Source organism: Nelumbo nucifera, chromosome 4 (genome assembly GCF_055504915.1).
Source record: "Nelumbo nucifera cultivar China Antique chromosome 4, China Antique-T2T, whole genome shotgun sequence".
NCBI classification, from domain to species: domain Eukaryota; kingdom Viridiplantae; phylum Streptophyta; class Magnoliopsida; order Proteales; family Nelumbonaceae; genus Nelumbo; species Nelumbo nucifera.
In genome coordinates, this window is record NC_142652.1 from 93,856,288 (window position 1) to 93,871,091 (window position 14,804).

Here is a 14,804-nt window from a genome sequence, read left to right on the forward strand (position 1 = left end):
ATTCAATAACAAAATCATTATTTAATCCACACTATTTATTTTTTAATCAATTAGCAATTATTTATATTTATACCATATTTAATTATTTAATTAAGTCATTATTTATTTAATTAAAATTATTTACTTAATATGATTAGTTATGTAATCAATACTTTGTTATTTATTTAACTAAATAATGTTATTTGATTAATTATGTGGCTATGATAAAATTAATTTAACACAATTATAAAACTAGTTATTTAATTATTTCGTTAAATAATAAACAATGATTTAATCAAATAATTAAATATTTTGATTCAATTAATTCAGTTGTAATTAAATAACAATGTTTACTAATTTTTTAATGATTTATTGAATATTATTGAATACTTTTTTAATTATTAATTTAATAATTTAATGATTTGAATATTCATTATTTAATTATTTTGTTATTTATTCAATTACAAAATCATTTACTTATTTAGGGTTCGTTTGGTTCATGATTGGAATCGGAATCAGAATGAGAATGGGAATCCCTTGGAATTAGAATTGGAATGGTCTATTCCCCTTACCTGTTTGGTTCAAACAGTAATCAAAATTGGATTCCCATTGATGCTGTTTGGTTCATCTGGAATCGGAATCAGCCATGATTTTCAATTTTGCCCCTAATGAAAATAAAAAGCACAAAATGCATGAAAATACCAAAAAAAACAAAAATTGCAGAAATTATGATACAATATTTTTGCAAAAAATTCAGAAATTCTAATGGTCTCAGTTTGAACTTTGAATGAACCGAGCAAAAAATTAGGATACAATCGAAACAAAAGAAGTAGCTAAATGGTAATAGATGCAGAAATAAACAAGGAAATTTCCTCCATTGGCCTTCCTTTTCACAATTTTTGTAGAGGCCGGCCATGACTTTTTTCTTCAAGTCGGACACAGAGAGGCATTTGAATAATCTGTAAAGTTTGACGAGTTGTCAGACGAGAGGAGCTTAACTCGCTCCCTTGAGAGCTGCTGAGAAGAGTTATCGGAGGAGAGGGACGATTCCTCGTAGATCATCTTGTAACTTGGAATGTACTCTTGGAGCATGTCGGCGACCTCCTTGAAGCGCCGGAGGTAGAGGAGGGATCGAGCTTTGAGCTCCAGAGACGACTCAAGCCGCGGAGAGAGGGCAAGAGCGGCATCGAGGAGGTTGAGGGCCGAGGCGATCTCCGACTGCTCCTGGGTTGCGATGAGTAGTTGAACATCTTTTACATATTTGTTTACGATCTGAGAAGCAAATGCAGGTCAATTAAGATGGAGTCAAGAAAACCCAGGGCAATCCGAAAAACCCACCTTCATGGATTACCTTTCTGTGCCAGGAGCCACTTGTAGATCCACAGAGATATCAAGATTACCTTCATGGATTACAGATCGACAGAAAGGCAGTCCGAAAAACCCAAAATGAAACATCAGCAGAAAGCTTAATAAAACAGGGGAGGGAAGGCGATAAATCGAATCCCACAGTAGATCATCGGTAAGAAAAAACAAATAACGAAGCAGAGAAAGTGAAACCCACCTTTCTGTTGCGAAGCCACCAATGCTTAGGACGGGTTTTTGGTTCAAAAAGAAAAAAAAAAAAGGAAACTATAGCGGAATGGGAATCACATTCCGGGGGTGGGGGTCGGAAATGGCATTCCGCCTACTCATTCCCATTCCGGTTGACCAAACATCCGGAATCAAAATGACCCATTTCGATTCCGATTTCAGGATCCTATTCCCTCAAACCAAACAGACCTTTAATTGTTTAGTCATTGAATTATATTATTTGATACTTATTTAATAATATTCAATTACTATCCCTGGAAACATTTAGTTGGTAAGTGCCTAAATCGTTGAAAAAACCCTAACGGCCTAAAACCCTTACTTCAGCATTTCGATTCACGCTAGTCTATATAAACTCTAGTTCGACTTTGTTAGTGGGAATAACCTAAAACCCTTACTCCAGTCTACTTGTCTTCTTTGATATCATCTCTCTTTCCATCTCCATCCGCAAGTTCTCATCACTGAACCCGCTGCCGCTGGAACCTGGTAGGTTCTCTCTCTTTCTCTCTTCGCGGGCCAGGTCGTAATCCTACCTCATTTTCTTCTTTTAAACTCTGTTTTATGTTTTAGATTGGGAGAAGACTTAGAAACGGGTGTCGAACGTCGCTGCCGATGGTCGAACACCCAAATAGAGGAAGATCTTCATTTTGAACATTGAAGCCCCATTGAATGATGGAAACAAGATCGAGTACCCTCTTAAGGAATCGGTCTTACCAATGCCTATTTTTTTTTTCTCCACAAAAGATTCTCTTGACTTCACTTTCGGTCGAATTATTATTATTTTTTTTCTGCCATTTTTTTCCTCCAAAAAAGATTCGTGTTTTTCCATGTTCAATAAAAATGTAGAACAAGTTGCTTGACTAGTTTGAATACAATTTGATGCTTCCACAGCTCTGATTCGAATGTCGGATATCTGATTAGTGATAACGGTAACGAATCGAATTCGAATCTGATTAAAAAAATCGAATCTAAATGTGAAAAATCTGCTGGATTCTGATCGAGTCGGATGTACTCGATCCGATCTATTTGCAGCCCTACCTACTGGAAAGTGACGTTGCTTCACAAGCATGAGGGTTTCGTCTCTTCAAGGCTCGCCGCTGCAAGAGCTGCTAGTCTAGTCTCCCTTTTTCTCTTTGTGCTCATTTCTTTTGTTATTCTCATTACGTTTTCTTCTCCGGCGGTCTTACCAGTTTCTTTTGGACGGATTGAAACCAGTCCGGCAATCAGGAGAGCCCCCAGCTAGACGGCAGCTATTTACAGTGGTGTGAGCACTTGGGTTGGTATCTGAGTGTTAAATGGCTCAGTTGCAGGCCGTGTTGTCATGTCCATCCAGCAACTTTGTATTCCATGCCTCCAAGAGATCAGGTGGGGTTCGTGTTTCAGTTTGATTCCCTTGTTTTTGTCATGCCGGAGAAAGTTTCATTTTTTCGTTTTGTTTCTTTAATGGTTTTGTGTTGTTATTGTTATAGATTCGTTTCGGGACAAACTATGCTGCCTAGGGAAGTCATCTTCATTCCAAGAGGTAGCAGATCGTTTACTCCATTTCATTTCCTTTTAAGCTGTAATTACTTGAATCATGGATGTTACAGCTTCATTATCTGTCATACTGTTTTTTACAAAATGATGTTTGGTTCCACCTTTTTTGAGGAAGGTTGTGTATACTGTTAACCCATGGCTTTCAGTGTGCAGGGTAGGGAGTTTAGGGATTTATCTTTCTATAAATTCTGTTTAGCACAAACTATGATGCTCTGAAGTTTAAAAACTTCTGTTTTTGTATATTGAAAGGATCTCATTTCATCCTTATTATGCAGACACACAGTATCTAAGTGGCTTTATCCTGTTTTGTCTCTTGAGTGTTTTCTCTCCTAGTAATGAGTTTTATCTTTTCTCAAAAAAAAAAAAGTTAGGGGTAAGGTCCAGTGGACTTCATGGGAGTGCGCTTGTTCATCACAGGGGAAATCTTGCTCAAGCTTCTACTGGACGAGGTATTGATATCAGTTATTATTTATTGACATTATTGTTAAAGGGGGTAATTGTAATTTCATGGAAGAGTAATTGTTCTACCCAATTTCATCAAAATGGAAATTAAGAGTAATGTTGTTTATTTGCATGGTCATTTATTTTTAATCAATTTGCTCACATGAATGGAAACATCATCATCATCTAAGCCTTATTCCTACTTATGGATTTGGCTATATGAATCTTGTTTCATCATTCTGTTAGTGCCATATATCCATTGTTAAAAATATGAGTGCTTAAATCAAATTGTTACTAAATTTGACCCATGTGCTTGGTCTGCCCCTAGCCCTTCTAGCACCTTCAACTTGTAAGAGTTGCTTCTTCCTACAGATATTGCAGGTGGTCTTCTATGCATTTAACAAAACCATTTTTAGTCTACTTTCACTCATTTTATCATCTATTGGAGCTACTCCTATGTTCTTTCGGCATACTTTATTTCTGATCCTATCTTTCTAGCTTTTCAACTCATCCATCTCAGCATTTAATTTTTGCCACACTTAATGTGTATGGTGTTTCAATATAGTGCCTACTGTTTGAATTTCTTACTAACTTGGGAAAATGACATTTATTGCATATGTTGTTGAGGCACTGTATTTCCTTGTGAGAGGTTTTGGTTTGAGTCATCTCCTTGATATATTAGTTGCCTACAAAGCATAAATGCATAAGTCGTGTTCTATCTATGTTACATAAAGTGGACATGGAAAGAGTGATGTGAGGGAGGTTCAAGTCGGTAAAATATTGGGTTTATTCTTTTTGGGTGGGAGGAGTGAAAAAGAAGAAAGGACAGTGACAAAGATGATGACAATGGTATTCTTGATGATGAATTATCAAAAAAAGGATGTGGAGTTATCAGTAAAGCTGGATAGCTGGTTGGTTGGGGAAAAAGCAGCATCTGGTAGCCTACTGGGAAAAACCAGCATCCCAGCCATTACCTGCATCTCCATGAATACTTCCTACAACTTTGTGCCAATGTCTTTCCTTTTCCAAAGGCCATTTGATCTGGAAAAGGCCATCAAAGGTTGGTCCTAGCTATTTTGTAACACTTTTAAATGTGTCACATGATAATATCCAATGGACGATTCTTGCCATGATGAATTCTATGAACTGGTTTATGTTTAACTCCTTGTTCTCAAATACTCTTGCTGTGATGCCCTGTTTGCTCCATAAGATTGCATTTCTTGTGCAAGACCGCATTAGTTTTTGCCCTTTCGTGTGACAAGGAAATGAGTGAGATGAAAATCCGTTATTTGAGATTCTCTGAAACCCCTTCGTGCAAGACTACATTAGAAGACCTTTTTTAGGTCTTCTAAAAGGTCCAATGCTTCAATAATTTGACATTCTTTCAAACCCCTCATCAATCATAGACATCAAGCTGGTCCACTCATTGACAAGGAAACAATGTTGTCATGGTTTTCTTTTTGTTAGTGGACAAAGCAAGATTTTTAGGGTAAGTTTGCCTCCTCACCAAGGGTCTTCCCAAAATTTCACCATAGGCCCGACGATAATGTCATACTTGATATGCAAGGAGAAGGTAGGAAGTAAAGACAATGGCTTTTCAGAGGCACCACAAAATGGCATCTCTAGTATCTCCAAAATTCTATCTATTAGCTTGAACGCCATATTTGCTTCTGACCACGGAATGCCATAGTGTTCTCTCCCTATGGAATCTCTACAACCATTTCCCTAGCAAGCAATATTTTTGTCCCTTAATGTGCTCAGGTCCTCCCTCTTTATTTTTTTCTGAGAAAAGGTAATGTAATTTTATTAGATTTCAGAAATAGAAATACAATAGAACCCCCATGCGGAGCCCCTTGGGCAGGAACCCTTGCCCTCAACAAAGCCCCTAAGCCCTCTTTAATTTGCAAACCTTATATCCCATTTTGTTGTTAGGTAGTATGTTTTCTATTGTCTTGGTTCCCATAGGGAGTTCCTAATAATTTTGTGAATGCTTTTAATGACTGCCAGATGATAGACAAAAGGTTGAAAAGCAACTTTTCTTGGATTTCCTCCCAATGGAAAACCTAAATATTTGATTGACCTGGCCTTTACCTCATAACCCAAGATTCTAGCACATTCACCTGACCAGTGATTTAAAGGCATGCCTCAGGTGTGCCTAGGCGCACAAGCGAGGCACGTTTTAGGGTATGCATCTTGCCTAGGTCCTAGACACATGCTTGGTGTGCCTATGCGTGTGCCTGATGCACCTTGCGCCTTAGCCCAAGCGTGTGCTTTTTGAGAATTTCACACTTTTTTTGCTTTTTTTGAACTTAGCGGCTGGGTTGGGGGCTCTGCCCTTGGATCCCTGTACCACTCCCCTCAAGGCAAGCCCAAACAAATCCAAGATTATTTGCTAATGTTGTTCATTCATTCATCCTAATAAAATATCTTCTTAAAAAGAAGTTAAAATTATAAAATCATTATTTTTGTGTGAGAACTAAGAATTTAAGACCCTAACATGGATTTGTTTGGGTTTGTCTCGAGGGTGTGGCACAAAGGCTGCTCGTAGAATCAGGAATGTAATATGTTTTACATCACATTAGCTACTTGAAGTAATGCTGTTTGATTTTATTTTTAAATTTTCATTTGAATATGCTTTACATGTTATGTTTATGTATTTTAATTTTAGATAATAGATTTTTTAAAACATTTATTTTAAAATTTAAGTTTATATCTTTTATTAATATTATGTTTAATATTTTTTGCATTTTTTTTATTCTTGGCATTTGTTTGAATTTTCTGACATTTTTTTGTTTTTTAGTTTTTTTGGTATTTTTGCGCATTGCTTCAAAAAGGCGCTCACCTGCCTTGTGCCTTGGGTGCAAATTGGTCCCTGGTTCTTTCTTGCACCTTACACTTTTAAAACACTGCTTCTGACTCACTTTGTTCTAAATGAAATCCCATTATGCTGCAACTGGATCAATTGCTTTTCAATCCTATAACTATTTCCACCATCTCCACAATTGCTTGCAATGCTCTTACCTCTTGGGTACTCCTGAATTCCCCCATGATTATTGTATCATCAGAAGATTGCGATTGCGATTGCGATACCATTTTATCATGTCTCCCCACTCTAAAACCCTTAATTAAGCCTCTTTCATCAGTCTATCCGAACAATTTGCTTATAATCTTCACAACCAAATAGAATCATATTATGGTGTAGTATGTTGTGTTATATAAGGTTGAGAATAAATCTTCTTTTTTGGTTTGCTTGCCATTCTGATGGTAAAAAATTCTTCATTGCAGCCATTCAAGCAGTTTTGTCCAGCGAAAAAGAAACAGATGTTTCCACATCTCCAAAGGGTGGACTGCGTGGAAGATTGAATAAAGTGGTTTTGGCCTATAGTGGTGGTTTGGATACCTCAGTTATTGTCCCATGGCTAAGGTATATGTCCATGATTTATGGCATAGTTGGGTTTGATATTCATATGGCTTTCATATTCATATTTACTGCTGGATTGCCATGTTTTAATTCTGTGTTTATGCCTCCTATGTTTTATTTCCCCTTATAAAAGAGAATAAATAAAGACGTTTTTCCCCCTCAAAATGTAAAACTTTCTTATTCTCATCTTCATTTATTACATTGAATGTTGCAGGGAGAATTATGGCTGTGAAGTTGTTTGTTTCACTGCAGATGTTGGTCAAGTACGTTTTATGTGTGATTAAATTCAAAATTGGGTTTTATCTTTTGAAGTTTGCATTGCAAAGCTATGACCAATAGAATGTACTCTAAGCTTGTATTGGCTTATTTATTTATTCTATTTTTTGAAGAAATGTAAGGTAAGAATTTTATTAATCAAATAGGAGTACAAAAACCTCCAAGGATAAAGACCCTGGCTGGGAAAAAGAACTACAATACAACATTACACTTTCCAATGACTCCTAGAATTAAGCAGCCACACATAGATTTCTGATGGAACACTCTTCTATTTCTTTCAGCGCACACAATGCTAATTACAGCCACTGGAATAGAATCCCTGACACAGGAAGCTAACATTGAAAGGCCTTGCAGATTCCAACCCCATAGCAGATCCAGAACAGAGCTGGGAAATGGGAATGACCCAGGCAACACCCATGGCATTTAGATGGTACCACCTAGGGGTGGCAACGAGCTGAGCTTTTCACGAGTTGCTCGAGCTCGGCTCGGATTCAGCTGAGCTTGAGCTCGAGCTCGAGTCCAATTCAGTGGCTTGATTATTAAACGAGCCGAGCTCGAGCCTACTAGAGCTCAACTCGAATATATATATATTTGATATTTAATATATAATATATATATAATAAAATTATAGAAAATAATATATACATAATGAAAATATTATAATTTTTATTTTTATAAAATATTTTTTCTAAATCATTATATAATAAAATATTTATAAAATAATAATAAAATATTTTTATAAAATATAAAACGAGCCGAGCTCGAGCTTATGAATTCTTGACTCGAGCTGAGCTCGAGCTCAAGGTTCTGGCTCGAACCGAGCTCGAGCTCGAGCTCGAGCCTTGTAGAATAATCTTGAGCCGAGCTCGATCCTGGTACCATTCAGCTTGGCTCGAATCCACCCCTAGTGCCACCAGAAGCGGGAAACAAAACTGCAGCGGAGAAAGGGGTGTTCAGTATCTTCAACTTCCTGACCACACAAACAACAGCTCTGATCTTGATTCTGGACACCCCTTCTGATCAGATTTGCCTTAGTAAGACACTTATTTAAAGCTGCTGCCCACAATAGAGCATTAACTTTTGAGGGGTAGAGTGGGTTCCAATTTCAGAATCCTCGAAGCAGGAACTGAGCCAAAGCTGCAAACCGTCAACCTATGAGCAAAGGATTTAACAGTAAAGAGGCTATATAGACCGGATCCAGGTCTAACCATCCTCCAAGCTGGTGTCCACCTCCTGACCCAAACAGCAGGAGTAATTTAGCAAAGCTTTCAAACACCCGGTTCTGAAAGTTGCTCTGAAAGGTAGGACTCCAGACTGCCACATTCCTCAGGAACTCACAACATTTAGCCACCATTGCGTCCTGATCAAAGGACGGTTAGTACACTAGGGGTCCTTCCAGAAAGCCACTCTGCCATCGTTTCCCAAAATTGGCTTGAGACCCCTGCTAAAGTTTTGGAAGCAGATCCATAATTTTCCAAATTGAACAATCAAGGAAGGGGAGGAAGTGGTTATCCAATTTCCTCTATCCACCATACTCAGCAAGGGGAGGAAGTGGTTATCCAAACGTGTATTGGTTTATGCAAGGATGAACTTTTCGTAATGTATCAGTTTGTATCGCCCGATACATATTGTATGGGTGGCCCACTGATACGTGAAGTACAGGGAGTTTCAGGGAAGACCTGTTTAAGGGGGTAGCTAGACCTTATACAGATCACTCTGGACATGTTTTAAAAAAAACTAAAAAGAAGAATAAAAGTGTGCGCTTTTAAAGTCTGATACACCCTATCCGACATATTGGACTGTGTTTATGTAACGCTAATTTTTGTAGGGCATCAAGGAACTAGAGGGTTTAGAAGCAAAGGCCAAAGCTAGTGGAGCTTGTCAATTAGTTGTTAAGGATCTGAAAGAGGAATTTGTGAGAGATTACATATTTCCTTGTTTGCGAGCTGGAGCAATTTATGAAAGAAAGTACTTGCTTGGAACTTCCATGGCTCGACCTGTTATTGCTAAGGTAAGCTCTTTATGCCTGCTTCCATGCTCTGTTTACTTAAGCAATATCCTTCTTTTATTTAATGTGCCTGAAGCCTATCCTTTTTTTTCCATAATCTCTAAGTTGTTGGAATCTTGTTGGTTGCTTTTTTAGAAATGAAAATCTTTATCGATTGCTTTATGAGTATAGCATTTTGATTCTAGTTTCATAGTCCAAATCAACTGCTTTGGAATAAGAGGCAATTGGGCGGTTTGATCTTTACTTAGAACAGGTTTATGCTTTGGGGAGTGGTGCTAGATGGTGGAAGGAATGCAGCAATGGTCAGTTTCATTTAAATCATATTACAACACTTTCTTAGGAACCAAGTGGAGATTTTTGATATAAGAGTGATTTGTGGTAACTCTTTCCCCCCTAGGGTGGAAGCATTTGCTTGGTTGGTGGCCTTGGACAGCAAGCTCATGGTTAATCATTTGAAAAGGAGTTTTGGGATGACAAGTTTGTTTTATATGTCTAAAAATTGTGAAGAAGACATGACATGTTCGTTTGTTTCTTGCAGTGGTGGTTTTCCTACTGACCCATTTTTTTGGTTCAGATTACAAGTTTTCAGGCCTAAAATCCAGACTAAATTTTCTCTTTGTGGCCAAATATTGAAGGATATAAGGAGGCTAAAATCTTTTGGTTTTGTATCCCTTTTGCTATCTCTTGGGGCATTTGATTTAATACAGAGGAATGTGGGCAGAGTATGTGGTGAACAGATATTGGAAACTTGATTGTGGACTGGGTATTTTTGAGATAAAGGGCTGTTTGCTGAAATAAATAGCTTTTTGCTTTGTCTTTTAGTAATATTTTCATTTTATAATGGGAACACCCTCTATTTATTCCTTTTTGTAAAATTTTTAATGTCTTTCTGTTTCTTTTTTCAATATTATTTTACTTTTGCCATGTAAACTATAAAGATGTCTGAACATTCTATCACCACATCTGTGATTGCCAGGCCATGGTTGATGTTGCAAAAGAGGTTGGAGCAGATGCTGTTTCACATGGATGCACAGGGAAGGGAAATGATCAGGTATATCCCATAGGTTTTTTTGCTCAAAACAATATTCCACTTGTATGTCTTCCTAAGATCAGTTTGTGGTGCTTAATTTATAATTGCAGGTCCGGTTTGAATTAGCTTTTTTTGCTTTAAATCCTGAACTCAATGTTGTGGCTCCATGGAGAGAATGGGATATTACAGGAAGAGAAGATGCCATTGAGTATGCAAAGAAACATAATGTGCCCGTCCCTGTTACAAAGAAATCTATCTACAGCAGAGACCGAAATCTGTGGCACATCAGCCATGAGGTAATTTATGTACTTTTTCATTATGCTGCAAAGGAATCTCCACTGAAGTACTGATGGTTTTTCCTTGTTAAAGAGCTCAATGCCTAATTGCTTACTAGGTTATATTTTAAACAATACCTTTACTTGTGGTGTAACTACGTTGCTCTATTCTGCTCTTTGCTGGAAGCGAAACCAAGTGACTGAATGAGGTGTTCAAAGCCTTGCCTGATAGTTGTTCTTTCTGTGTTTGATCTGTCCTGAATTTCTTTTTGACATCAATAGGGTTTGTTAGTGGTGTAAGGTAGAATGTATAGTTGGGACAAGGCTTGGATGATGATGATGATAGAATGTATTATCATGCATGCTAATAAGATGGATCTATAGTAATAAATATTATAATAAGACACCCACTTTGTGTTTTTTTTTTGTCACGTGGTTGGTGCCTCTTTGATATAGAAGACATTCAGGCTAGGTACCAAGCCAAAGGTGTCTAGTCAGCTAGGTGATGACTTAACTATTTACCATAAAGAAAGAAAGAGAATTTTTTAAGTGGTCTTTCATATGGGGAAGTGTGAATTTCCCCTTTAAATTAGTAGTTTATTTATACAGAATCTTGTAAAAACTAAATGGGCTTTCTGCCTGGAAAGAAGAAAAAGCCCAACACGTGCCTGCAAAATAGGGGTGCAGCCTGAGCCCCACCTGATAAAAAAGAGTTGGGTATTTGTGCAAAATAAATCTCCAATTTCAACCTTGGCATCACCAGTGAAGCATTGGGAGATCTAGATTCAATTTCCGAAGTTGATTAGTTAATGATTTAAATGAGCAGGAAATATAGGTGAAATGAGAGGTTCTTGGTTTTTGATATTAGGGTGAAATTCTCCATGAAATATGCTAGTAACAAAATGATGCAAAGATGGAGGTCAAAATGGGAGAAAGTGATAATGGAATTTTGAGGAAAATTCATGTCAAGAGTGTCTAGACTTTGGTGGGCCTACCCTTGTCAAAGAGTTCAATGACTTGGCAAATTTCCCATATTTTTCTTTAGGCAGATGATTCAAATTTGTTCTGTTTTTGCTTCCTTTGGCTTTGCTATTTTAACTTCGTTCTTATAGTGTTTTTGCGTGGGAAATATTTCTTTGAGAAACTTGTATCATGGAATACCAAGAAGTGTCTTGGAAAATCAAATTATGTTTTATTGCTGTTATGAAAATCCAAGAAATGGTTGAAATGAAATTTTGTTTCATTTGACATTGAAGGGAGACATTCTGGAAGACCCTTCAAATGAGCCAAAGAAGGATATGTACATGATGACAGTTGATCCGGAAGATGCACCTGATCAACCTGAGTAAGCAGACTTGCTTGAATGTTTATTAGTCCATGAATTCATAGTCCTTTTTAGTTCTTTTTAGGCTTGAAGTGGTCCAACTTGTCATGCAGATACATAGAGATTGGAATAGTCTCAGGACTCCCTGTTTCAGTCAATGGGACGGAGCTTTCTCCTGCTGCGCTTCTTTCAGCGCTCAATGACATTGGTGGGAGGCATGGCATTGGTCGTATAGACATGGTTGAAAACCGGCTTGTTGGAATGAAAAGTCGTGGGGTATATGAAACTCCTGGTGGGACCATCCTTTTCACAGCGGCCCGTGAGCTGGAGTCTTTGACACTTGATCGTGAGACGCTGCAGACCAAAGATACGCTTGCATTCAAATATGCAGAGTCGGTGTATGCAGGTAGATGGTTTGATCCACTCCGGGAGGCAATGGACGCATTCATGGAGAGTATTACAAAGACCACCACTGGGTCTGTGACTCTAAAACTCTATAAAGGGTCAGTTACAGTGACTGGCCGGAAAAGTCCGTACAGCTTGTATAGGCAGGATATATCATCTTTTGAGAGTGGAGACATCTATAACCAGGCCGATGCTGCCGGTTTCATACGGCTTTATGGCCTGCCTATGAGGGTTCGAGCAATGCTTGAAAAGGGTATCTGATAATTTTTCTTAGATGATAGTCGATGAGTTTGTTTTCTTTGTTTAAGTGTTTGATGTTGAATCGAGTCCTTTATTTTATTTTTTCTTTTTGTTTGTAAACTGCTCTGTTGCATGAAGATGAATAAAATAGTGATTTCCTGGTGCTGTTGTTAACAGCCTTGCGGGACGCGCTTTTTTTTTCCCTGGTACATGGTGGGACCGTTTCGGCCTAAACTGAGCTGAGCCCACGGGCTCCCAGAACATATCCCACCCGTACATTAGGAACATCTCCCGCATTTGTCTTGAGGCCAATGCCGGGGGTGGATGTGCTGTAGGACGCTTGTGGGGTGCGCTTTCTGTGAGAAGCCAAATCAGAACATATTCCAACTGCCTATCTCTCCCCTTTTGCCACTTGACACTAGGGCTGTTCACGGGTCGGGTTGGGTCGGTTTACTGCTGTTATTCCAACCGACCCGACCTGGTTGGGTTACCTGACATAGAAACCGAAACCGATCCAGTGTTAAGCAAAATCAACCTGTTCGGTTTAAGTCGGGTTGGATTGGTTTGGGTTGGTTTTGGTTCTAAGTTCATCCCTGTGATAAAATCTTGCTAATTTTAAAAACAGTCATAAATTGAACATCATTTCAGCCATCTCCTATGATAAAATTTAAATGAAAAGTTAATCACAAAAGGTGTTCATTAATCACTATTCACTAACCAAAGTTTCTTGCAACCATTTAAAAACTAGGTGGCCTAAAGGGCTTTGGAACTTCATGTTTGAACTAGGAACTAAGTCGGTTCAGTTTGGGTTGGTTTCGGTTTTCTTGTGTGAAAATCGAAACCGATTCGAATAATTGGTTTAGGAATTTGCACAACCCGAAACTGACCCGTGCTGATGAAAACTCGGCCGACTCAGGTTGGGTCGGTTCGGGTGGTCGGTTTGATCGGGTTGGGTCTTCTTATGAACAGCCCTACTTGACACTTGATAAATTATCTTTCAAATCTTTAATCGCTCCGTTTAATTTGCATCAGTACAAATCATTTGCACTGCCATGGTTTTGCATCACTTCTATTCAAGACGAGAGAAATCGAGAAAGTTAGATGGGAAGATCTTTGGGGTTGCACTACCCCGTCTCTGTTATTGCCCCTCTTTTCTGTACCAAAAAAAAAAAAATCTGCACTAGCACAAATACATTAGTGGAGAAAAATGCAAATTCTGGTTCGTATTTGTATTGGGTTTCACTTTGCTTTGCTGTAGGTTTTATTATACTTAATCTACAGTAAGGAAAAAATTAAGATAAAATGATTAAGAATTTGTATTGAGATCATTGAACAATTATAAATTTGTACCAGTGTAAATGAAATTGCACTGCAGATAAACCTGGTTGGCTAAAACTTGCGGCTATTGTTTATATATGATATATGCATTGGACTTCCGGAACAGCCATCCTATACTTGAGGAGGCAGAGGAACTTATCCTCCGGTTCCCCCATGAAGACCCTCTCTGAACTTTCGGATTTCAACACTTTACCCATGCCATTGTCATTCTGTTAGTTAAATTCATAAACATTTTGTTAAACATTTTAAAATCTGACCCAAACTATTCTTTTGGTTCATTTTTTCCTAAAACCTTAGCTGTTACATGTTTCTATCAGCTTTCTTTCAATTAAGTATCTTAATTACTTCATTTTGATTTTTGTTAATGTCAGTCATAGAATCATAAATGGGCAACTTGAGGGGTGTTTTTTTTTTTTTTTGAAATTGTCACATCAATTAAAAGCAAAACATGCCATTAAACTCTTGTTTTGAAAGACAAAAACAAGTTGATTTTGTTTAAACAAACAATGCATGTTTTTTGAGCCATCAAAATGATGGTTGTTAAAAACAAAAACAAAAACAAAAACAAAATCTGTAGTGTCAAAAGTATATGATTTATGGAACATATTATTGAATAACCAGAAAACATGTATTTGAAACAAAAAAAAAATGAACATAATTTTAGTTTCATTTTTGAAAACAAATGACACAGTTACAAACAAAGAAAAACAGTTCACTTTGTATAACGCTGCGTTATTAGTAAGGCAAAGTGATGGAATCTAGAGATTCAGTAGGATCTTTGTCATGAAAAAAAGTTCGGGGAGCTAGGTACAGGTGATTAACTGTAACTTACACATTTAAATTTTAATTAAGTAATTTGGATTTTTAATAAAACAATAGATTGATGAGTAATATATGTGCTAGCTTAATTATTTTTTTCTCTTATGGAAAATAATATGCATGTG

At 37.5% G+C, this 14,804-nt stretch overlaps 1 protein-coding gene across 6 annotated transcripts; it reads left to right on the forward strand.

The window, feature by feature from the left end:
• Window positions 1–1,239: 1,239 nt before the first annotated feature.
• Window positions 1,240–12,709, forward strand: LOC104610467 (arginosuccinate synthase family). 6 transcript variants are annotated; one of them, XM_088903696.1, is made up of 11 exons: window positions 1,240–1,498; window positions 2,757–2,931; window positions 3,036–3,088; window positions 3,470–3,551; window positions 6,829–6,967; window positions 7,179–7,227; window positions 9,069–9,251; window positions 10,225–10,299; window positions 10,389–10,574; window positions 11,810–11,898; window positions 11,991–12,709. In XM_088903696.1, the coding sequence occupies exons 2-11, from the start codon at window positions 2,862–2,864 to the stop codon at window positions 12,541–12,543; spliced, it is 1,479 nt and encodes a 492-aa protein (XP_088759822.1). In that variant the 5' UTR covers window positions 1,240–1,498; window positions 2,757–2,861; the 3' UTR covers window positions 12,544–12,709. The 6 variants fall into 6 exon arrangements, with proteins under 6 accessions (XP_088759822.1, XP_088759823.1, XP_010275395.1 ...); XM_088903697.1 differs by having other exon boundaries at window positions 2,782–2,931; XM_010277093.3 differs by lacking the exon at window positions 1,240–1,498 and adding an exon at window positions 1,613–2,052.
• The last annotated feature ends 2,095 nt before the right edge of the window (window positions 12,710–14,804 follow it).